We start from the raw sequence: 22265 nt of genomic DNA on the forward strand, positions 1-22265 counted from the left end.
ATCACGACAGCATCAACAAAAAAACATGACCGTTTGATGTATAAATAAGTAGCCCTAATTTGATATCAGATTATTAAATGATGAATAGCTGATTCTTCATGAACTCTGCCACGGCCTCCTTCCCATCACTTCAGATCCGGATGCGGTCCTGAACACAGAAGTCGACGATGGCATTGGATGTAGAGACACTGGGTCCTGGAGATTACCATCTCGCTGCTCGGAGCGCTCTTTAATCCAGGGCCGGAGGTTGAACACACCGCCGCAGATAAATATACCCACCCAAAGGGTCAGTTCAGTTCCGTAGATAATTATCCCAAGAACATCAATAGTTGATCCAAATACTGCTTGCATATTAGCCATTGACCATCTCTACCTGATGACCAAGTTGACTTACAGACAGAGACGAGCGAAAACAAGTCACCAGCAGCATCAATTCCAACAAATATGAAGCTGATTCCTCGAACAGTCCGGTGGACATAAATATCCCAGTAATGTCTCAGTACGCCTGCTGCAAGTAAACCCGCACTTAGAACTGCCATCACGATAAGAGGCCATTCCAGTCCTCGGCTCTTTGCAGCCCGCAAGGCAAATATAAGTCCAGCTTCAATGCCGCCTAACAACAGCAGAAGCGAGGTGACGGCGACACAGCACTTCATGATTCGGTATTTCTGAGTTTGCGTGAGTATCACAAGGATCATGTGGGATAGAAGAAGAGATTTTTACCTTTCCATAGTAGAGACACTGTGCCCAAGTAAGGAGACTGAGTGTTGTCAGAATTTGGGGCTGAATCCTTAGGGCAATGTTGAATTCTTCGACAATGTTGTACACCCCAAGGGGAACCCCTGCGACGGCCCACAGGAGCATCATTGACCCTTGTAGCCCTTCAGTGTCATGTCTCCTATAATTGATGATTATTTGGGGAAGGAGCTATACAAAGGGATTAGCGTGAGTCCAAGGATAGCTGGTATATAGCAACCACATACTTGGATAGACCAGCAAACCTAGAAAGAATAGTTAGTTTGGTCTACTAATCGGGAAAATGGAACTCACTGCGCCCAGAGTACCGAGAACATTCTCCGCGACTCGATTGTCCATTTATAAGAGGCTCCGTGATTGGAGGGAAGGACAAATCTTGGAGGAGCCTCCAAACGACATCTGATAAGAATACATTTGTGACACGTGAAAGTGGGTCCATTTCCTCGAATTCTCATTGGATAAGTATCATGAACTGCCCTGCTACGACGATCAAAGTCGCATCTCTCCCTACGGAGTAGTTCGAGTAAGGTTGCTTATACCATTAACGGGCAAGATGCTATTCAATAGTATTTCCTTTGTTCATATGGGCGGGTTATCCAGTGTTCTGTGAGCATGTCCCATATTCCACATTTCACCCCCAGATTCTATATCCCCTATCCCCCAGAGAAATTTAGCGCCATGTGTGATTAGTAAAAGGAGTAATAAAGACTCGAGTACTCCGTCAAAAGAATGAATATTCCATTTAGATTTTTTTTCCCTCCTTATCTGTTTGATTTGACAGGGTTGTGAGTAAAATAGATTGCGACATGAGTGGAGGCGTTGGTGATCAGACCCTGAAAGCTAAAGGAGTCTAAACAGTTAGAGTCCAAGCTGAAGGATGCCGATCGGACTTCATATCCAGTCACTAATACTCCGTAGTGAAAAGCCAGCCAAAAGTTGTGGGTTAGTAAATTTACGTTTGGAGTATACAGCATTTCTGATATGCTATGTTTCAGTTGAAATATCCTACAAGTTACCTAATGTTATTAGAATAGTAAATATATGAAAGGTGAGATTAAACGACACAGAACCATGGCCATGTCAAAAAGAACCTTGGAAGATTCGAAGGTTTCTCTGCCGATCCGATAAGAAATTTCATATTTTTATTGTTTTACCCTATTTTGGTCGGCTTAGTACAACGGTCGGCTGAAAGGTCCGCATGGTTGCCACCTGTGCCACCTTATTTTTGGATATCCAGCCATGTTTTTATACTTGCAGTGTGATCAAAATAGAACGAATATCAACAGAGAAATCTGGTATGCAGTAAGATTGCCTGAATCTGAATCCTTGGAGAAGAGTACGTACGCATCTGCGTAAGATGGGTGTCCCAGCCCCCCCACAGTAACCCGAATAGGACTAAATGATAATCGACCCGGGATGATATCATCAGGAATGAAAACCCGTTGTCGGGGGGTTTCCACATTGTGTATGGAGTACGGAGTGCATGTACGCGGACGGAGTATGAATTCCTGATTTATTAATATGCATGGCTGGGTTCAGCCGAAGTCAAAGTATCGACTCTCTGTATGGCGTGGGATGCCTTGAATATGAATATTTCGTCTCCTTGAAAAAAGGAAATTCGTAATTAAATCCTGGTGGGTCCATAATAAATTGTGGACATTTCCCCTGTCAGTCTTTCTAGACCCTGAACTTTTAAGAACAAGACCACCCACCCTGCTCTCTTCTACTTGAGCTTCTGCAGTTGTTTCGCCCTCTCAATCAAACGCACCCACAATCTACATTCGTTCCCAAGGCACCATGGTCTCTACTCTTCGCCTCTGCCTCCTGGCCGTCACTCTATTCTTCAACTTCTCCTCCGCATTCCCCCTCATCAGCCGCGAGGTTCAATGGTCCTTCACCCTTTTCCCGTCACCCTCATGTAACGGAACTATCGGTGACCCTCACGTCGGATCTGGCAGCACAGGCTGTCGCGCCGATCTCCACAGCGTTGCCTCTGCCTACACCCTGAACTCTGTCGCCGAAGGCTGCCGCATCGAGTTGTTCGATAACACCATGTGCGATCAGAACGAACTCTCCGACATTGCCAGCCAAGCCAATGCCACCCAAACCTGCCACATAGCTGGAACAAGACGCCGCTACGGTTCATACCAGGTCACCTGCGCCTGAACATTTTCAACTCTCTTTTTCTCGAATGTCACTGTTTGAAACAGTGAAGGATCGCGAGCGGGCTCCTAGATCCTATGCGCAATTTATTCTGGAGCCCATTGGAAGATCGATTGGGATCCCTCGGTGGAACAGGATATGTATAGACTTTTTAATGATACCCTTAGATTAAATGAAATGAGTTTACGATCATCAATATTTCCAACCTTGAAGTATTTTCCTGCTATTTACTCGTCGATGGCGTTCCAATTCACGGCAATCGCTGGTCTGTGGTTGTGCTTTGGTATCTGCGATCAGGTGGCTTGTGTCGAAGGCCGATGCGACGCAAATATTGCGAAATTAATTTGATAAATTTGTGAAATTGAGTTGTCACAAAATCGGTGCACTATCTCACTCACTTTACAGCGACGAACTTTTACTTTGCATACGTTGCCCCCCGCAAGCTGACTACATGGATCAAGTGACCGGGGGGTGAAACTAGGACGCGCAATGGCGGGTAGCCTGATACACCAGGTATCAATTTCCGCGCGACGCGCCAAGTTAATTAAACTAATGATGAAACACTTCATTGGGAAGATTGCTCTCAATATTAGAATACGACGCACACAGGTCACGACAGATCCAGCTTTATGGTTAACGTCTAGGATATCATGTTTACAAGGGACTAAATTCCTGCAGCACTCTTGTGCGGTAGGTATAGTTACTTAGAGCGCGGCTACAACTTTTATCTTGCTGATAAAACTCTGCAGACTTACCTTAGTATATATAACTATGGCTTTTGTTTTCCAGAAGTCATTAGATCATCTCATTTTCGGAGTTAAGGTACTTTCCAAAAATGGATAAACCCCGAGGGAATCTACAATGCCGCAAGCGGATGAGCACCTGCGCAGCATTCCTCGTGAAGTTGTTAAACTTTTAATATGATCTAATCGCAATTTCCCGTAGTCACACATTCTCTACAATCTGTTCAATTATGACAGTAAAAGTCGAGTCATTGGGCGATGGGACCAGCCCAACCGCGCCTGTATCGTTCTTTGATCCCTCTCTCAAGGAGGTTCGACAGCGGGTATTCTACCAATGGGCTCGCACTTGTAAGCAAACATCCAAAATTTGGGAACTCGCGGAATGAAAGAGAAAACTAACAGAGATCATCAGTATTAATGTTATGTGTCTTCGTGTATGGTGTGCTATCTCTCTTCTGGGGAGCCCAATATGGCACCGAGGCCAAGTACCCAGCGTTGAAGGTATGGGTTGTCAATTTCGACGGCCAAGTTGATCCATATCGCTCCAACGACACCATAGTTGGTTCAGCAGCTACGGATGCCACCAACAGAATTCTGCAGTCTGACGGCTTCCACCTCGGCTACACTATCAAATCCCCTGCCGACTTCAACTATGATCCTTCGGCCGTGCGCCAGGCAATTTACGATGAACGTGCCTATGCCGCCGTGATAGTCCAGCCCAATGCAACAACGCTGCTGCGGGATGCAGTCTCCAAGGGCAATGCGGCCTACGATCCGAGCGGTGCCATCGAGACAGTCATCCTCTCCGCGCGTGATGAAGCAACATACTTCACCTATATCCTACCCGACCTGGCCATACTACAAAACATGGTTCTAGCAGAGTTTGGCACGCAATGGGTCCGTTCTCTGACCTCATCCGTCAGCAACCTGTCATCTGTGCCCCCACAGGCAATTAACCCGGGCATTGGGTTCACGACCGTCGATCTACGTCCTTTTGCCCCAGCTGTCGCTTCGCCTGCCGTGACCATCGGTTTGATCTATCTGATTATTATTGCGTTCTTCAATTTCCCATTTATGATGCCTATTCATGCCCAATTCATGAAACCCGATGGTCACCCGCCGCTGAAAGTGCCGCATTGGCTCATTTGGCGCATTCTCTCGAGCATCGTGGCCTACTTTTTCCTCTCGCTGTGCTACTCACTCGTGTCTCTGACTTTCAAGATCCCATTCAGCAACGACTCTGCGTCAGATATTCTGCCCGCAAATAATCCCAATGCCTATGGTCGTGGCTCATTTGTCGTGTTTTGGATGTTGAACTGGGTTGGCATGGCTGCTTTGGGGTTCCCCTGTGAGAACATGGCAATGATTCTTGGGTTCCCATGGAGCGCCTTATTCCTTATCTTCTGGGTTATTACGAATGTTGCGACAGGATTCTATGCCATTGATTTAGCCCCGAACTTCTATAGATGGGGGTATGCATGGCCGTTACATCGAAGTAAGTTTCACCCTCATCGTGTCACGGTGCTCTGTTGGTGATGGTTAAACTTACGTTTCTAGTTGTTGATGCTATGCGAACCATCGTTTTCGATATCCATTCGCGCATTGGATTGGACTTTGCTGTTCTGTTCATTTGGATTGCAGTATCCTTGGCCTTTTATCCTTTCGCAGCCTTCATCATGCGGTGGAGGGTGAAGCGGGGGGTATAAAGCAGGATCAACTAAAAGTGATTAGACAGCGAATAGGTAGGGACAGCCCATGAAGACTGCCAGTGTACTACCTCGGATTTTCCCTGTAGTATAGTTTAATATTAGTATATTTTATAATTGAGTACTCCCATCTAACCACATATATTGACATTGATATTGACATAGTTATTCATGCTCATGTATAAAACTTGTTTGATTTGACTGTAAAGGTTGCTTGAGCACACATACAGGTGCAAGGTCCATTCAGGTGAGGTGTATATGCCCCATACTATGGCAGTCTTAATGTTGGAAGTGATACGCTAGGGAGGGAACTTTCAGGCGAAAGGGTCTAAGTGCACGTGGTTGTGCGCGTGGTTGTGCAAGTCCAGCTCTAAGATTCTTCTTCCTCAAGAGGTACCTCTTCCACCCGCAAAACCTTTTGCTAACAGCATGTCACTCAAGAGTATCCTTAATTCTCTAGTACGCGTTTGTCGCAGTGCTTTTATTGACTTATTGAGATACACGCGCCTTCTGAAAGGTACCTGTTAGCCCTATCAATATGGCGCACAGCCCAAGTACTTTCACTCTTATAGACATAGCTGGTGAAAAGATCAATGTACCCGGGACCTAACCGTGTGGGATGCATCGCTCTCTGGTCCACTACCTATTTATCGACTTCTTCCTGTCCCTCTTTCTTTCTCTCTTCTTTCTCTCCCTGCTGCAACCTTCTCTGTTTTTGTTTCTCATCGTTCATCTTCTGCCATCGACCTAGTTCAATGGCTCCTCTCAACCCTCATCGGCAGGCGTTCTTCGCCATAAGAGCGCGCGCTACAATGGATCCCGATTTCCAGTCCCGTCGCAACCCACATGAGCGTCGTCGTCGCGCCCTTGCTAAGCTAGATGAAGCTCCCTTTAGCTGGCCACATATTCACACCGTTATCATCGCCGGACTTGGGCTCTTCACTAGTGCTTATGAAATTTTCGCCATCAATATGGCGGTCACCATGCTCGGCATTGTCTATTGGCAGGGGAAAGACTCTGGTTCTGGTAAAGTTCCTTTCAGTATTGAAGCTGCTATCAAGGTCGCTACTCTTTCTGGTGCTGCGATCGGACATCCCCTCTTCGGTTGGCTCGCAGACCGTATTGGCCGCAGACGCGTGTACGGCTATGGACTGGTGGTCATTATTTTCACTACTCTGGGTCAAGTTGTGTCCTCTTCCTCTCGTTCCCTTACTATGAGTGGTCTTTTGATCTTCTGGCGAGTGGTCATGGGTGTTGGAATTGGCGGCAACTATCCTGTTACTTCCTTGATTACTTCTGAGTAAGTCTTCCTGTTTCCATTTTCACAAAGAGACAGCAGCTGACTAGACAGATTTGCTACTACCAAGTGGCGTGGTGCCACGATGGGTGCCGTCTTGGCTATACAGGGTTTTGGCCAATTTGCAGCCGTCATAGTCGCCCTCGTTGTCACCGTTGGTTTCAAGCAATCCCTGGAAAGTGCCAAGGATATTTCTCACTGCACCGACGCTTGCCAGCTCGCTGTAGACAAGATGTGGCGTTTTACCATCGGACTAGGGGCTATTCCCGCCTGTTTTGCCCTCTTTTACCGTCTGGCGATTCCGGAGACACCGCGTTTTAGCTTTGATGTCACTCGCGATATAATTAAGGCCGATAAGGATGTTCGTGCGTACCTGAGAAAACGGAACGAGACCGGCATAAGGGAGCCACTTTACACCCCTCCTGTACAGATTGGTATCCCCGACTTTGGTCCCAAGGCTAGCTGGTCCGATTTCTACAGTCACTACTCCCAGTGGAAGCATGGGAAGGTTCTCCTTGGTACAACAGCCTCCTGGCTTTTCCTTGGCATTGGTAAGTCTTCAGAGGTAAACGGAAGTCCTCAATATTGCACAGGAGCTAACGTTGAATCAGCATTTTATGGTCTTGATCTGAATAACTCCATTACCATCGGTGCTATTAATTGGACTAATGCTAACAATATTTACGAAATTTTGTACCGAGATGCTGTCAGAAACCTCACCCTGATCTGCGGTGGTTCCATCCCCGGATATTTGGTTACCATCGCTACCGTTGACAAAATCGGACGCAAGCGTATTCAGCTTCTGGGATTCCTTATGCTCTCTGCCCTTTTCGCCGTTATTGGCCTTGCTAACCTGGACCTGAATGACAGTAGCCTACTAGCCCTTTACGCTTTGACACAATTTTGTTTCAATTTCGGACCCTATGCAACCATTTTCATCTTGCCCGGCGAGTGCTTCCCAACCCGCTATCGTGGTACCGCCCATGGAATCAGTGCAGCCGTCGGTATGATTGGAGCCCTTATCGCGCAGTGTGTCTTTCTTCCTCTTGTTTACCATGGTGCAAAGACACCTGGTGATGCGCCCTGGCTCAATCATGTTATGGTAATCTTCTCCGGGTTTATGCTTTGCGGTTTCGCAACCACCTTCTTAATTCCGGAGACCAGGCGTCAGAGCCTGGAGGTGCTTTGTGGAGAGGTGGACCCGCCCCCCCAAACCCAGTATGCATACGCCGGAGATGAAATCCCACTTCAAGAGATGGGCCCTTAGATCTTCCATGGGCGTTTTGCTGGGTTTGGGGGGCTGTTAGCCATCTTTGGTGGCTTTTAGCTCTCTCTCAAATAGCCCTTGAATTCTTCTCACATTTAACTAAGAATTTTATCGTAGTTCTCTCAGTAGTCCTCTCAGTAGTCCTCTTTTGTTAGATTCCAAGCTCTCATTTGCTCTCTTCATTGATATCCTCTATTTCCATTTACCATTCATTAGCTTCTTACCTTCCAGCAGCTCGCTGTCTCATATCCCCCATTCACCACCTATATATCGCATCTCAGCACATCCCGCTTCAATCCAAGGCTTTACCTACCCAATTCCATTGGCATCTCATCCTCCCCTCATCCAGATCGACCCGGCTCTGCACAACCACATATATGAGACAGATTGCTATACGGATTTCTATCATCCAAGTTCCTTTTAAGGGTCTTGTAGTGGCAGCTTGGTCTATGCTAGGCTCTACGAGACCGTTATAGTCCTTACTGGTGAGGCTAACTTCACATCAAGGTGCGCCACTCTTATGTACGGTCTCGATACCCACGACCTCAGCCCTCTGAGCTTCTTACCGACGCATACGCTGGGCTAGGTGCCCAGAATCCGTCCCCTTCCGAGTGGACTGAAGAGTATCGTATTCCTATTCCCCATCTTCACGCTACCATCCATGCATCAATCAAGGCATACTTCAATACTGCGCCTAACGCTTACGGCGTCCCCTAAAGCTTTCACAAGACCTTCACGGTTTCATGGCTATAACAATGGCTTTGAAACCCTCTATAATCGAGCCTCACTTAAGTACAATGGTCCCTACCACTTCACAAGATTCCATTATTGGGTGGCGTACTAGGCACGCCGAATTCGCCAAAGTGTGCAGTCACTCTAAAATTTCAAATTTCTTTTCATACTTCCTCTTCTTTGTGTTAACCAATCAATGTCACATTAGACCATGCATTTCCATGTGGCCCTCTCGGTAAGTCTCTCTCTTGTGAATCGGAAGGTCCGTCGATTTGAGGAACTATCTACATTGAGAAGAGTTCTAATCCGCAGCATCCTCTAATTCGAGAAAAGTCTGTTTAATGCTCTTTACTCTGATTTGTGTCCATGTCCCTTCATCTCAACACCATCTTTTTTTGTGGACCAGAATGTCCACGACCAGGATATGTGGGTTCGTTGCGCAGAAAGAATAATATAATAAGATTGCTAGTGGCTTTCCACGTGGTTGTAAGACTGTAGTTGGATGGTAGTACATACGGTGTAGATTATCTATGTGGATGCAGTGGCCAGGGTCATACCTGACTGGAACATTGTGAGACAGTCTTCGAGGTAAAGTTCGTTATTTAACCCTCAGATTGGTCTATGCAGGTACAGGCCAGAACTGGAGAGCCTTGGTAGTACTCTTAATGATGTGAGAGGATCGTACTGAGTAGAAATTACTAAATTACTCTATAGATAGCAATTGATCTTCCAGTACTTATTGTGGCACTTTGTATTCATATAGCAGCCTTGATAACGATCTTTCTCGATCAATGTTGTTTGCTTCCCTGTGAAACGTTGCCCGTTGCCACTACAAACATGTGCATCTCACGTTGTTTTCACAAACCTTCCAAGCTCTACTTATCGCTTGCCAATACTTTATCAGAGACAGTTTACCATGGCCCGCATGGTCACCTCCCCATGTCCAAGAGACAATGCGAATATCACAAACCCAAACGACACCCTTGAAGAGAAAAAGGCCCGCCACACCAGCCTAAGTACCAATCAGGACACGTTCAAACCCATCGGGTCTCCAGGACAACCAACAGATCTAGCGACTGAAGACTTTGAAATCGCGTCCGTACTGAAGCTCATCGCCGTCTCAGTCACTGAGCAGCGCCGCCTCGCCGTCAAGTCCCTCATCCTCCACCCGATCACTCTAACGCTGGTAGCCGTGGGTTTTGTTTACAGCGTCGGTGCCGTTTATCATGACCCATCTGGCTGGCCCTATATTGCCGTTATCTGTGTAACCACAGTATCGGCCACTTTGGGCATTGTTGCACGCTTGGCTGGGGAATATGAGAAGAAGGCTCAGAAAGTTGGAACGCTGAACTGGTTGTACGGGCTCGATCCTTGCAAAGAAGTCGACCCTACCACGACCCAGGAAGACCCCGTATTCAACACGGATAGCGGAGTTACGTTTGTACTTGTTCACCGATTCGGGGGCTGCATTGTCGGCACACTTGTTGTGAGCATCGTATACATCGGCATCCAGCCCCATCCAAAAGCCAACGGGACGACTCTCCCAACGGGCGAAACCTACGATGCTTTTATCCGTGCATGGACAGTACAAAAAGGTTTCCGTGGCTACGGCGTTGGAGCTGCGCTCCTGGACGAAGCTGTCATGATCTGCCATGAGCATAAGTGGAAAGGGCTCCGGTTCGCGAATTCTCATGCCAACTCGCTTCGAATCTTTCCCTGTATCTTTCATTGGGACATGGATCAGGCATCCGATATGTGGAGCTCATATCTGCGCAAACGGACTGAGGCTCATCGTCAATCCTGTGCTGTTCTGGAGACTCGACTACTCGATGCAGCGCCAATTACGAGTGATAGCCAGGATCCGATGATTGATACCCAGATGCGGTTGGTTTGTATCCAGGCAAAGCTAAAGGAGTTGGTCCGAAGTTACTTCAATGTGCGCCTTGAAAAAGCAGTCGAAGCTCAGACTCGGTGGAGGAAAATATCGTGATCAGTCACCTTTGGAGGTTATCTTGCTGTTTCTGGGTGTATTTTCGGTAGAGCTCAAGTGTATCAATTTTGGGATTCATCATCTGCTATTGTTATCGATCTACATGGGTGGTCCCTTTCATTGGGTGTTCTCATAGACATGATCATGATGATGGTGAGCCCATCCCTATTTTACAGACAAGACGTTCGCTAACTCGATACTTAGGTCGTCTGCATAGTCCATATCATCATGCGTCGGATTGAATGAGCTGTCCTATATGTGATTTTCAACTAAATTAACGAGGCACCTTTCCCTTTCTTCGGAAACTGATGCAATACCACCGGAAATTTCAGAATAGCATTGAATGAATATTTGGATATGTATTCTTAAATCTGAGCCCAGTGGGAATTCATTGTTTCGGCAATGGAACTCGGCTTACTCGTGCTCACGAGCCAGCCATACTGTGGACGTGGTTCCGAAGCCCAGCTTGCCGACAACCTGGTATTTGGATGCTAAGATATCACCAATATTGATGGGATAGTATTTCCCTTTCTTGAACTCTTCAAAGCGCTCTTCTTCTAGAATTTGTGAGGGATTGATTACTTCAAACCCACTTGTTGGAAACTGAAGTACTGGCGAGGGACCTCCTTTTATAGCTGTCCTAGCCCACCTGAGGAGTGAAGTCATAGTGAGTAGTCGTCGATAGGCTGAAGAAATAGACAGAAATTGAGGGTGAGGTCGGTCGTTGCTCCGAGACTCTCAATTGATACCGTTTCTTGGGATTTGGGATTATTGATAAAACGTACGATGGAAGACCAGAACTGTATTCAGGAAGAGGATGATATATCAACGGAGGGGAACAAAACGGTCAGGTGACTGTTGCTCCCAACAGACCCTTAAGTTTAAGAGTACCCAGAAGATTGGAATATCATCTGTTCCCATTCCTTCCAGTATGACATTGATTTGATCTTTCTTTCTTATATCTTGGGTTGATCTTCACTAGAGCAATATACACCACGGCTTAAACTATAGCGAGTCGAAAACTGAAATCTATATGGTGGGCAAGGTGATATCACTACTATATATGTACTATGATTTTGATGAAGTGATACAAGAGACGGGGTCACCGCGTGCTAAGGATGATATGAACTTGGCAACTTTCAATCAGTAATATTGTTTTCATTAAGCTATATAGATAGCTTCGTGGCAGTAAATGATATATCTATCTTCAGCAATATATCACACTGATAGCATAGACTCTTCCATTTTGATATTTATTTAGGCCAGTGGGCTTTCCTCAAGCCTGACATTGTACAAAACTCCATTTTCTTTTCTTTTTTCGTTAACCGCATGGCCTGCCTGGCCAAAAGGGGGCTGGGTTTACCTCCAAGCCGCCACCGAACAGCCCCTATGACCAGCTTGAACTTTCTGTGGTTTTTAATGAATCATTCACTAATTCACTTGTGCACGTGAGTAAATTTCTAATATGAGTCGTGAGGATCGTAACACTTCAATCTTAGGGCGGTATATTGGCAAAAATATATATGTAAGTCTTTGTCGAACCCAGACTTTTCGGAACGACCAACCCGCCGAATGTGTGTAAGTTGCCGAATGTGCATTTCCCTCAGATATAGGCTAATTTAAATAAACACTTACCTAAAGTCTAGAAAAGTTTTCACAAGCCACATAACCTACCACATGACATAGCAACATATTGAGTCAAGGGGAAGTTCAGCCGGAGAAAACCGGAGAGCGAAACGTAAAACCTCTCCACTCGCAACACCCAAGATAATTTTGATTTGGAAGATAATTTAATTTACCCAAACCAAAACACAACAAGGATTATGGCAATGCAAAACATCGGTCTCCGCACACCTGGCGTGCTAAGCATCGTATTCGGCGCTCAAGGCGCCTTCCTCCTGGCCAATGCCGTCTACACCTTGGCATACCCTTCTGCCGCGTCGAACCTTCCCGACTCTCCTCTAGCTGGAGTTCCTAGCCATACAGTTCGATGCATTGGGTGAGCTATGGATATCTTAACTTAGTGTTAAATGCTTATCGCAAAATCCCGCAGCGTGACGTCTCTTTCGACGGGGACAATTTACGCCATTGCGAGCTACCAGCGCAATATTCCGATTATGGTTGCTTCGCTGCCTGGTCGTCTTTTTGCCGGTTTTGTATTTTATCGGAATGGCGGTGCTTGGACTCGGGTTGCGATATTTGAAGTTTGTATGGGGCTGGTGAACGCCGCAGCACTTGTTTGGGATTTATACATATAAACTAAGAGGTATGCGCGCTAGCAATCTCTAGCAATTCTTTTGTGAAGAGTCCAGCTCAGAGGAAAAGATTTGGAGAATGTGTACGATAATTGCGAACTAAAAGATACTATTCCACTCTAATGACCCACAAGAACAGTCCACGGGTAGGCCTTGTATATGGCGTGTTTTTTTAGATGTCATTTTATAGATATTTCCCGCTTATTGGTGTTTTAGCTAGAATATAGGCGGTAACGGCTGAGAATGTACAAAACGACCTTTCCGTATAACCTTTGATATAGACCTACATCGGGGAACCAAATGGAACCGGGCTTTCTAGACTAGACGGGCCGAGGCCAAACGCTTAATATCGCCGGAGTTAGCCACAAGACCGAAGTGGATACCATGGGAAAGCCGTCAATCCAAGCATCTAGACGGCCTTGAATATACAGCTAGCTTTCGGGTGTTATTGAGCCAAGACCTAGGCCTCTCACGGTTCACAAAGGACCGATCTATCTCCGGCAAGAAGCCGAGACATTTCCTAACATGGTATTTTGGATCAATTCCGGGGAACTAGAGAAAGGCATAATATATTCATGGATGTATAAACTTCCCTTTTATCCATGTGCCAGTATGCATCAATGCATATACCATTGCAGGCTAATTCTGGGGTTCCTACGTTCGGTAGATGGTGGTCGGCAGTACAACCATCCGCCCGAAGCCGATTCATACAGAAATCAAACGGTAGGGTTGCAGTGAATGGATATGGGGATAGGGGTTAAACCGGTTAAATCAAATCTAATTCAACCGGTTCGGGAACGAGTTCGGATGTGGGGAAGTTGACTTCAGCTCAAATGATGCAGCCTTTGCCTCGGGAATTTTCTGGAAATTTCGCCTTTGCGGTATCATGATATGAGGAAGTATATTGTATAAAACTTTCAGTAGACCAAAAATAAGAGTTGAACGGTGAGAGTTTTGATGAATCTCCAGATTTTGAAATGCGCGGGGTCCCCGGAATGTCCCCATCTGGTGGAGCTGGTCCGAATCCCTTCGCGGTAGATGCCGACTCACAAACTCACTGGATGAGACCATAGAATTCTAGTGGGGAATGTGTTAGGTTGCTATACCGTGGACTTCTGCTTCCATTTTATCCAGCCAGTTCGAGGTCTTTGGCTAAGAGCGCCGGCTAAATTCTGCTCGACATCACGCACGGCCTAATGCTATTGCAGCCACTGACGGTCTTGCAGAGCCACGCTAGTCGACCCTTTCCCGTCTCGCGGCCGATTTGACATGCCCACACGGCTTGAAGAGAAGGGAGGACCAGGCGCCACGAAGCTTGGTCACAATGGGCTGATTGGGCCGATTACCTCATGTTTTCGGGTTTCAAACTTGATCACATACTCCATGCACCCCCATGGGGCTAAGTTCCCGGGGTAAACTGGTCGTTTTGGGCTCATTATCCGTACCCCAGGGAATAAATACTCGCAGATCCCCTGTCGAGACGTAAGGAGCATGCAAGCATTTCTCCTAACATTTGCCATTCTGATTTTATTTTCGCTCACACAGGAACTCGAATTTTTTTTTTTTGCATCACTTGTCCTTGTCCGTCTTTGTCGTAATACACAATGGTGGCTCCTCTCGCGGGGGAGACGGCCATCTCGGCCAAACGTGCTGAGCTTTCAGGCAAAAATGGGTTCAAGGGCCTGCTCAGTAACAAAAAGACAACATGTATCGGACTTTTCGCGTCACTAGGAGGTCTGGTTTATGGATGTAAGTCAACGAAGCTATAGCAATGCTCCGTGAATATAATCTGACGGCGATTATCCAGACAACCAGGGAATGTTTGCTCAGGTTCTGACAATGCCGGCGTTCCAGGCAGCGGTATGTCTCTGGCCCGTTGAACCCACCGCTTTGCACTGCTAACGGACTTTGTCACATAGACTCAAGATTATGCGAAAGAAACGGGTATTAAGCAAGGAATGCTCACGTCCATCCTCGAACTTGGTGCTTGGGTGGGGACATTGGCAAACGGATATCTTGCCGATGCGCTCGGTCGTCGCCTGACTGTTTTGGTTGCTGTTGTGGTGTTCTGCGTTGGTGTTATTGTTCAAGCCTGTACGGAGAACAAAGACTTTGTCTTTGGAGGTCGATTCGTGACTGGTCTGGGTGTTGGTAGTCTGAGTATGGTTGTGCCGTTGTATAATGCAGAGTTGGTAAGTGAATGCAACGGGAATGACTTCTAAAAAGGAAAAAGGCTAACGAAGACGAAAGGCACCACCGGAGATTCGTGGCTCGCTCGTCGCTGTGCAGCAACTTGCCATTACCTTTGGAATTATGGTCAGCTTCTGGGTACGTCGCCTCCATTCTCGTGGAATCTCTCAACCCTGACGTGTGTAGATTGGCTATGGAACAAACTATATTGGCGGAACTGGGGCAACACAATCGGATGCTGCATGGCTGATCCCAGTCTGTATTCAAATCCTGCCCGCGGTGACCTTGGCTGTGGGCATGATGATGTTCATGCCACAGTCCCCCCGTCATCTGATGAACACCGGCCGCGAGGAAGAATGCCTACAAACGCTGGCCCGCTTGCGTAACGCACCTCCGGATGATTTGCTTGTTCGCATTGAGTTCCTTGAAATCAAGAGTTTGTACCTCTTTGAACGAGAGACGGCTGCCGAGAAGTATCCCGACTGGCAGGATGACTCGTTTTCCAGCCGCTTCAAGATCGGACTACATGATTACATGTCATTGATCACCGACAAGTCTCTATTTAAGCGCACGGCAACGGCGGTACGTTTGAAGTATGTGATACTCCACGAATATTGCTAATGTATAATAGTGCATGATAATGGTTTTCCAACAATGGAATGGTAGGATATGTGAAATCTCAAACGTTGAATTCATGACTGACATTATTACTTAGGCATTAACGCAATTAACTACTATGCGTAAGTTCCCGCAGATGCAGCCTGGTAGCGGCTGATATGGAAGATCCACGGTTTGATCCCATGTGCTTGATGAGCTCACCTGCTGACACTTCGACAGACCATTCATCTTCAAGGAGATGCACCTAGGCGGTAACACAATCTCACTACTTGCCACCGGTGTTGTTGGAATTTTCGAGTTTGTCTTCACTATTCCCGCCGTCCTGTGGGTTGACAAGATTGGACGAAAGAAGATCTTGATTGCTGGCGCCATTGGAATGGCATCCTGTCATTTCATTGTCGCGGGTATCATTGGCGCGTATCAGGGTAGTTTCGAAGAGCACACCGCCGCTGGCTGGGTGGCTATTGTCTTTGTTTGGATTTTCATCATCAATTTCGCCTACTCATGGGGTACGTGCAAAATTCCTTGCGGGGAGAACATCTGCTGACCATTGTTCCACTGTAGGACCTGTTGCGTGGATTGTTACTTCCGAGGTATTCCCGCTCAGCATGCGTGCCAAGGGTGTCAGTATTGGTGGTAGCAGTAACTGGGTAAGTCGCGAGATAGACTGTTGGATTCATTGGAGATCCTCTAACTGGGTACTCTGCAGTTGAACAACTTCGCAGTCGGTACTGCTACATCTCCTTTCCTGCAAAAAAGCAACTTTGGAGCATTTATCTTCTTCGGATGCATCACGACCGTTGCTGTGCTCTATGTCATCTTCCTTGTGCCCGAAACCAAAGGTCGCACTCTTGAGGAGATGGACGAATTGTTCGGATCGGTCGGGTTGGCCGCTGCCGATAGTGGACGCAAGCAACGAATCGAACGTGAAATAGGCCTTCTTGCCCTCGTTGGCGCGGAGCCCGCCGACGAGAAGCACACTGAGGCTGGTATGGATGAGAGCAACATCGAGGTGTCAAAGCACGAGGATATTGCGTCTAGCCCGAGGGATTAGACAGAGGTAAGCTGCCTTGAACATGGGGTAAATGACGGTCAACAGGCTGAACAGTTCTGTCGGGACAAGATCGACAATAGGTCGACATATGAAATACCTGGATCACATATGTTTAGTTCTTGTACTCTGTACTCCGTACGGAGTACCATAATATAGAGTACTATAATATAACCTTTGACCTCTTCACTCCTTACGTGTATGCCAATTTGGACATGCATAATATTTATCGCATGCACCTGATCACATATATATATCCCTATATTGGAAAATAAGACTAATGCCAAGTAAAAAGAGCCCAAATCAAAGTTTTCAGCCCATTTCTATGTATAGAAACCGGGGGCCAAGGTTGACGATGCACCAGTCACATTCAAGGGAAGGCACCCTTATGTTTTGGATATACTGACCATTCTCACTCGTTTGTTTTCATTTTCTTTCTTCCTCTTTTCCCCCTTTCAAACTATTCTCGTCTCTCAAATCCATTCACGAACCCTCACAATTCAAAATGTCTACCACTACTTCCACCACCTCGTCCGTGAGCGCAACCAGCACTGCCTGCGGTGGCAGTGTTTGGGAAATCCCTACAACAGATGCAGCCTGTGCGGCTGTTATTAGTGGGAACATTACCGATGTGATGGATGATTGCTGCAAGGACGCGAAGGTTTCCAAGTACGACAACGACTGCGGCATCTACTGTCTTGCCCAGGGCCAGGATGTCAACAAGCTCCAGTCCTGCCTCACCAGCAAGAGCGGCAACTACCACGACGTCTTCTGCAACGCCGCTCTCAATGCGACCGCCACTGCCACGGCCACCGGCTCCAAGTCCACTTCCTCAGGCACCGGTACTAGCACACAATCGTCTACTACCTCGACTTCCACAAACGCCGCTATTGCGAACCAGCCGGTCTCCAAGTCTGGTGTTGGATTGATTGCACTCCTTTTTGGATCTGCTTTGATGGCTGTTATTTCTTAAGTCCATCCACGAATGCTTGGTGTTTCGGGGAAGATTCAAAATGGCTGTTTTGATCATATTTCTTTTCTTCTAGCGGAAGAGCGACCGTGTTTTCTTACTTCGCATCCTTTGAACATAATATTTTCTTAATGAACACCCATGATTCGGTATGCTTAATGGATTCTCTGTACTCCGGTGGTTATTTATTGTATAGTCGAGTGTAGAAAATGATAGTCCCCCATGACGTCATTGGGTTGCAAAATCGGCTTCTGTTGCTCTGCCCTCTACCGACCCCATCCCTGTTACTTTGTAGGACAAATATCAAGATACAACATCTGAAAATGTCCTCAATCGCAAAAACTGTCATCGCGACAGGCACCTCGTCAGGCTTGGTGAAGCCACATTCCTTGGAATATCCAGACTCCAGCTAACATGTTTATAGGGATTCGAAGCAATCAAACAGTTACTCCAGCAGACACAGCCGTATAGCTTCATCCTGGGCGTTCGTGATACAGAAAAGACGCGTATTGCGTATGATGCTTTAAAATTCGACACTTCAAAGCACAGCGTCTCTGTCTTGCCCCTGGATCTTTTGGATCTTAAGAGTGTCCAGTCCTTTGCCAAGCAAGCACTCTCGGAATTGGGCCAAAGGCCGTTGGACTATCTTTTCCTCATTGCTGGTCTTGTTGCTAGCGCCGATGGACCAGGACCTCATGGCTCTCAATGGTGCGAATCGTACGTGGTAAATCATCTGGGTATGTCAGAATTTGATCCGTCGGCTACTAAAGAGAAGAGGCTAGGAGACTGGAGCTAATAATTCATGGATACCAACTCAGCCCAGCATTATCTGACTCATCATTTCGCTGAGACCCTGTCTGCCTCGCAATCGCGTGTTGTCATTGTATCTTCGGGTGCAATTCGTGGTGTGAGAGGAAGCGACCCAAGTAAGTCTAGTTCTGACTTTTCAATCGTGTCGCTAAAGGCGAAATTTTTCACAACGCTGACCTCATATCAGGGACCCTTGATGTCGACCTAAAAGCAAACTCCGGCGCGAACGCAAAAGTAGTGTACAGTGCATCGAAATTTACCCAACTTCTGGGTGCGCACTACTGGCGTCGTAGCCTCCCAAATTGCAAAGTCGTGGCTGTCTCACCAGGTCTCATTCCCAACACCAAGCTTGCCCAGCATTCAAGCTTAGGATTATCCATGGATATGCCTGATGCCAAGACGGTGCCAGAAGGTGAGGATCTTCGGGATTTGAATTTTGCATCGAAGACGATATCTAATGATCAATAGGTGCCCAGAACATCCTCCGCGCGGTCACGGTCGATAATCTCCCTGCTGATCCGGAACAAATCTTCTTGACTAGTTGGGGCGAATGGTGGCCCAAGGATGTCTATGCTTTAAGCCTTGATCCTGCGTTGCAGGATAAGTGGTGTTTGAGCAAGGAGGATATTGAGAAGTCCGAGCCTGTGTTCAAGGAATAAGGAGCACATCTAACAGGTCTGCAACTAATCTATTTACATCCAAGATCCTGTTTTACGGCCAACGATGCTATCCATTCGTTCGCGAATCGGAGAGAGCGCGTAGTAGATAGACATAAATGAGTCAAATATATTTTGAATAAACAGGGAATCGTGATGAGAAAAGAAAAATATAGCACAAGCGCCAAGAAATCAAACCAGTCACAAGATTATTATATTTGCAAATATAGGAAAGAATCTATGTGTGTGTGGCTAGCATGTACGCAATACCAGAAGTTTCCAACCGGTCGGAATCAATCATAATCTGAACAGACTGTGCATCATATCAACAAACAAGACTTGCAACCTACTCAGCGATCGCAAGCTTGCGCAGGGTACCGAAGTTGGGCGATCCAAGACCGGAAACAGGGTCCCAGCCCTTGGTAGCGTTCCAGCTGGCACCTGGAATCGACGGGCCACCGTTTTCGGGGCCGCTGAAGCGGCCATTGCCATCGCAGCCCGTGCTGCCACCGTGGACAATGTCGTTGAGGCCGGCGCGGCCAGTCGAGTACAGCCAGGGGTTGAGGAAGCCCAGAGGTGCCTTCTTGGCCTTTTGGCGGGCGTCATTGAGGAGAGCGATGACTCCGGCAAAGGCAGGGGCTGAGCAGGATGTGCCGTCGACGCTGGACAGCGAGCCCTTATCGTAGATGGCGTAGTTCTGGCCTTGGGCGGTGACATCGGGGAAGGCACGGCCGTTGGGGTTGAAAAGGCCGGACCAGCGGTCACCCAGCTTGTCGAGGTACTCACTCACGGCATCGTCTTGCCACTTGGGGCGATCCCAGAGATCGGAGAAGCCGCCGGACGAGAAGTACACGGCCCTCTCGGGCGCGGTGTGGGTTGTGGCGCCGACAGATGTCACCCACGGGCAGGCAGCGGGGAACTGGGGTGGGAAGCGGGTCGCGTTTCGGCCATCGTTCGTCTGGCATGCGGCACCAACGCCGGAGTCGCCAGATGAGAAAATAACGGAGACACCACGGCTGCCGAGCTGTGAGTACAAGTTGCAAACGGTACGGGCGTACTTCTCGGGAACGCTCTGGAGATTGATATTAGAGACTGATGAAAAATCACGAAAAATAGGGGGTGCGTATCATACCTGCTCGTCCTCGCCGTAAGAGGTGGAAATCACATGGGGAAGGTCCTTCTTGTGCATCTTGAGCACGTTCTGGAGGAATTCGAGGTATGGCTCGTTGTTGTTATCATTGGGATCGGGCTGGTCGAGATCTGGAACAAGTTCACCGCGGCCACCAGTGCTGAACTCTGTAACGGGAACAGGAGAGCTGACTCCAACAATGTACTGCAGGTCGAGGTTTGCCTCGCTGCTGCTACCGCTGGAGTGTTGATCGTTGCCACCGCCGTTATACTGAACGACGGAGAAGTTCTGGCCCTTGGCAAAGGGCGCGACATTCTTCTCAAAGAGTTCCAGATCGGAGTATCGTGCATACTCCTCCAGGTAACTGGCAAATGCGACCTTGTTCCCACTGGTGGCGGAAGCCTCGTAGTCACCGATATTGTACAGATCCTTGAGACACTGGGGAGTGATGACGCTGTTGCAGTCCGGCTTAGCGGACATGGCATTCAAGCGGAAAGCCTCGTCGTTTTCCTTGACCTGGGTGTGCAATATGGCCCGTTGGGCGCGCAGCTGGCCAAAACGGGTGGTTGGCTGAATCATGTTGATGTGTGACACCAGAGCCTCCGGGACGGAGTACTCGAGCGTGCGAAGACGCTCAATTTGCTTGACACTGTTGGAGTAGAACTGGAAATTAGCTGCCAGCAGCTTGTTTGCCGTCTCCACGGTAGTGTAGAAGGTCATCCAGTCGGCATCCTGTTCGATCTTGGTAATACCAGCAGCTTCGAGCCAGTCACGGATTGAGTCTGTGGACTCTGCGCTGGGCTGCAGCATCCGCTTCATTTCCTCGTGAGTGTTGAAGTGGTTCCCGTAGCTGGGGTGATCGGGGGTTGACATTTCCATCACAGCCTGTTCGAATCCGGCAGCATCTCCCTGTGCCAGAGCAATCTGTAGCTTCAAGGGCTGATCAGCACTCGGTGTGCGAGAATATCTCCATCCTATGGTAGGTCAGCGTCTCAATTCTGTCGGTTTAGTTTAGAATACAAATTACTCACCCTGAGGAACAGCAGACAAACTCTCAAATGCATCAGCTGCAGCAGAAGATGCAAGAAGCGACAAGACCGCGAGCGACAATGCTCCACGGTTAAATAGAGATGCAATCATGATAGAAATGAGCGATATGAAGACACCCTGTCAGACACTGATCGGGGCCTCTGCACAGCGAATGCAGGAAGTATAAATAGTTCGACAGAAGGCTATCAAATATAAAGGAGGGGTAAATATCGTGAATAATTGGTGTTTATTATGGTTGCATTGGTGGGGGGGGAATGATAGGGCGACAAAGAATGTGTATTGAAGAAGTTCAGGATTAACCAGAATAAGACAACAAGCACGGAGTGCTTTAATCGAAGTTTCACGTCATTCCCTTGGCATCGCTGTTATTTCCACTGTTCCAGTGGGCCCTTGGTGGATGTCCGTTTGGTGAGACTGTTCTAAATCAATAATAATGGCAACGCCGGGGATTGCGTCTTCAGGATCAGGCTACATAGCCCCATACTCGCGTCGCAATTAATGACCTTTCCCAAGCCGAGGAACGGCGGATTGTTAGTGATGTGATCGGTATGGAGATAAACTCTCTATCCCATTGTGATATGTAATGGGCGCGTCCGTCGGGGTCCGTTTATGATCGGCAGGGGCTGACCCACTTCGAAGGAAACAATGTGAGGGGCGTCAGGGTCAGGGGGCTTGTATTGCCGGGTGGCTGGACAATTTGACCCTAAAATCAGATCAGCTCCAGTTCTGATTTATATGAAGCCCACAGTTCATCTGTGACCAGATCTAATCGATGTGAATCAGCTGGATGAGTTGTTCAATGACCAAAATCATTCTTCCCCTGCCAAGCTTCTCGAGGGGGAAGTTGGGATGGCGATCATGCACTGTTGCACCAGCTGACAG

At 47.6% G+C, this 22265-nt stretch overlaps 11 protein-coding genes across 11 annotated transcripts; 8 read left to right on the plus strand and 3 right to left on the minus strand.

The window, feature by feature from the left end:
* Positions 1–96: 96 nt before the first annotated feature.
* On the minus strand, positions 97–1095 carry N7487_005203 (PQ-loop repeat-containing protein; the record flags this gene model as incomplete). Its single annotated transcript, XM_056872950.1, has 5 exons — positions 97–341; positions 395–668; positions 724–927; positions 984–1001; positions 1051–1095. The coding sequence occupies 5 exons, from the start codon at positions 1093–1095 to the stop codon at positions 97–99; spliced, it is 786 nt and encodes a 261-aa protein (XP_056730670.1).
* Positions 1096–2553: 1458 nt separating this feature from the next.
* N7487_005204 (uncharacterized protein) lies at positions 2554–2922 on the plus strand (the record flags this gene model as incomplete). Its single annotated transcript, XM_056872951.1, has 1 exon — positions 2554–2922. One exon carries the CDS (start codon positions 2554–2556, stop codon positions 2920–2922), a length of 369 nt encoding a protein of 122 aa, XP_056730671.1.
* A 970-nt stretch (positions 2923–3892) lies between these two features.
* On the plus strand, positions 3893–5368 carry N7487_005205 (SNG1 family protein; the record flags this gene model as incomplete). Its single annotated transcript, XM_056872952.1, has 3 exons — positions 3893–4010; positions 4075–5157; positions 5220–5368. The coding sequence occupies 3 exons, from the start codon at positions 3893–3895 to the stop codon at positions 5366–5368; spliced, it is 1350 nt and encodes a 449-aa protein (XP_056730672.1).
* A 755-nt stretch (positions 5369–6123) lies between these two features.
* phoD (phosphate:H+ symporter) lies at positions 6124–7932 on the plus strand (the record flags this gene model as incomplete). Its single annotated transcript, XM_056872953.1, has 3 exons — positions 6124–6668; positions 6720–7216; positions 7277–7932. 3 exons carry the CDS (start codon positions 6124–6126, stop codon positions 7930–7932), a joined length of 1698 nt encoding a protein of 565 aa, XP_056730673.1.
* Positions 7933–9580: 1648 nt separating this feature from the next.
* On the plus strand, positions 9581–10654 carry N7487_005207 (uncharacterized protein; the record flags this gene model as incomplete). Its single annotated transcript, XM_056872954.1, has 1 exon — positions 9581–10654. The coding sequence occupies one exon, from the start codon at positions 9581–9583 to the stop codon at positions 10652–10654; it is 1074 nt and encodes a 357-aa protein (XP_056730674.1).
* A 414-nt stretch (positions 10655–11068) lies between these two features.
* N7487_005208 (uncharacterized protein) lies at positions 11069–11320 on the minus strand (the record flags this gene model as incomplete). The annotated part of the gene is made up of 1 exon (XM_056872955.1): positions 11069–11320. The coding sequence occupies one exon, from the start codon at positions 11318–11320 to the stop codon at positions 11069–11071; it is 252 nt and encodes an 83-aa protein (XP_056730675.1).
* A 1163-nt stretch (positions 11321–12483) lies between these two features.
* Positions 12484–12912, plus strand: N7487_005209 (uncharacterized protein; the record flags this gene model as incomplete). The annotated part of the gene is made up of 2 exons (XM_056872956.1): positions 12484–12653; positions 12708–12912. 2 exons carry the CDS (start codon positions 12484–12486, stop codon positions 12910–12912), a joined length of 375 nt encoding a protein of 124 aa, XP_056730676.1.
* Positions 12913–14513: 1601 nt separating this feature from the next.
* On the plus strand, positions 14514–16771 carry N7487_005210 (uncharacterized protein; the record flags this gene model as incomplete). The annotated part of the gene is made up of 10 exons (XM_056872957.1): positions 14514–14658; positions 14717–14769; positions 14829–15101; positions 15160–15237; positions 15286–15681; positions 15731–15761; positions 15815–15839; positions 15937–16226; positions 16282–16367; positions 16427–16771. 10 exons carry the CDS (start codon positions 14514–14516, stop codon positions 16769–16771), a joined length of 1722 nt encoding a protein of 573 aa, XP_056730677.1.
* A 502-nt stretch (positions 16772–17273) lies between these two features.
* Positions 17274–17741, plus strand: N7487_005211 (uncharacterized protein; the record flags this gene model as incomplete). Its single annotated transcript, XM_056872958.1, has 1 exon — positions 17274–17741. One exon carries the CDS (start codon positions 17274–17276, stop codon positions 17739–17741), a length of 468 nt encoding a protein of 155 aa, XP_056730678.1.
* A 320-nt stretch (positions 17742–18061) lies between these two features.
* N7487_005212 (uncharacterized protein) lies at positions 18062–19207 on the plus strand (the record flags this gene model as incomplete). Its single annotated transcript, XM_056872959.1, has 5 exons — positions 18062–18112; positions 18163–18475; positions 18557–18664; positions 18736–18960; positions 19017–19207. The coding sequence occupies 5 exons, from the start codon at positions 18062–18064 to the stop codon at positions 19205–19207; spliced, it is 888 nt and encodes a 295-aa protein (XP_056730679.1).
* Positions 19208–19550: 343 nt separating this feature from the next.
* Positions 19551–21473, minus strand: N7487_005213 (S53 family peptidase; the record flags this gene model as incomplete). The annotated part of the gene is made up of 3 exons (XM_056872960.1): positions 19551–20276; positions 20337–21307; positions 21365–21473. 3 exons carry the CDS (start codon positions 21471–21473, stop codon positions 19551–19553), a joined length of 1806 nt encoding a protein of 601 aa, XP_056730680.1.
* Between the last annotated feature and the right edge of the window lie 792 nt (positions 21474–22265).

Source organism: Penicillium crustosum (assembly GCF_028827405.1).
Source record: "Penicillium crustosum strain IBT 35664 chromosome Unknown utg000002l_segment0_segment0, whole genome shotgun sequence".
Taxonomy (NCBI): domain Eukaryota; kingdom Fungi; phylum Ascomycota; class Eurotiomycetes; order Eurotiales; family Aspergillaceae; genus Penicillium; species Penicillium crustosum.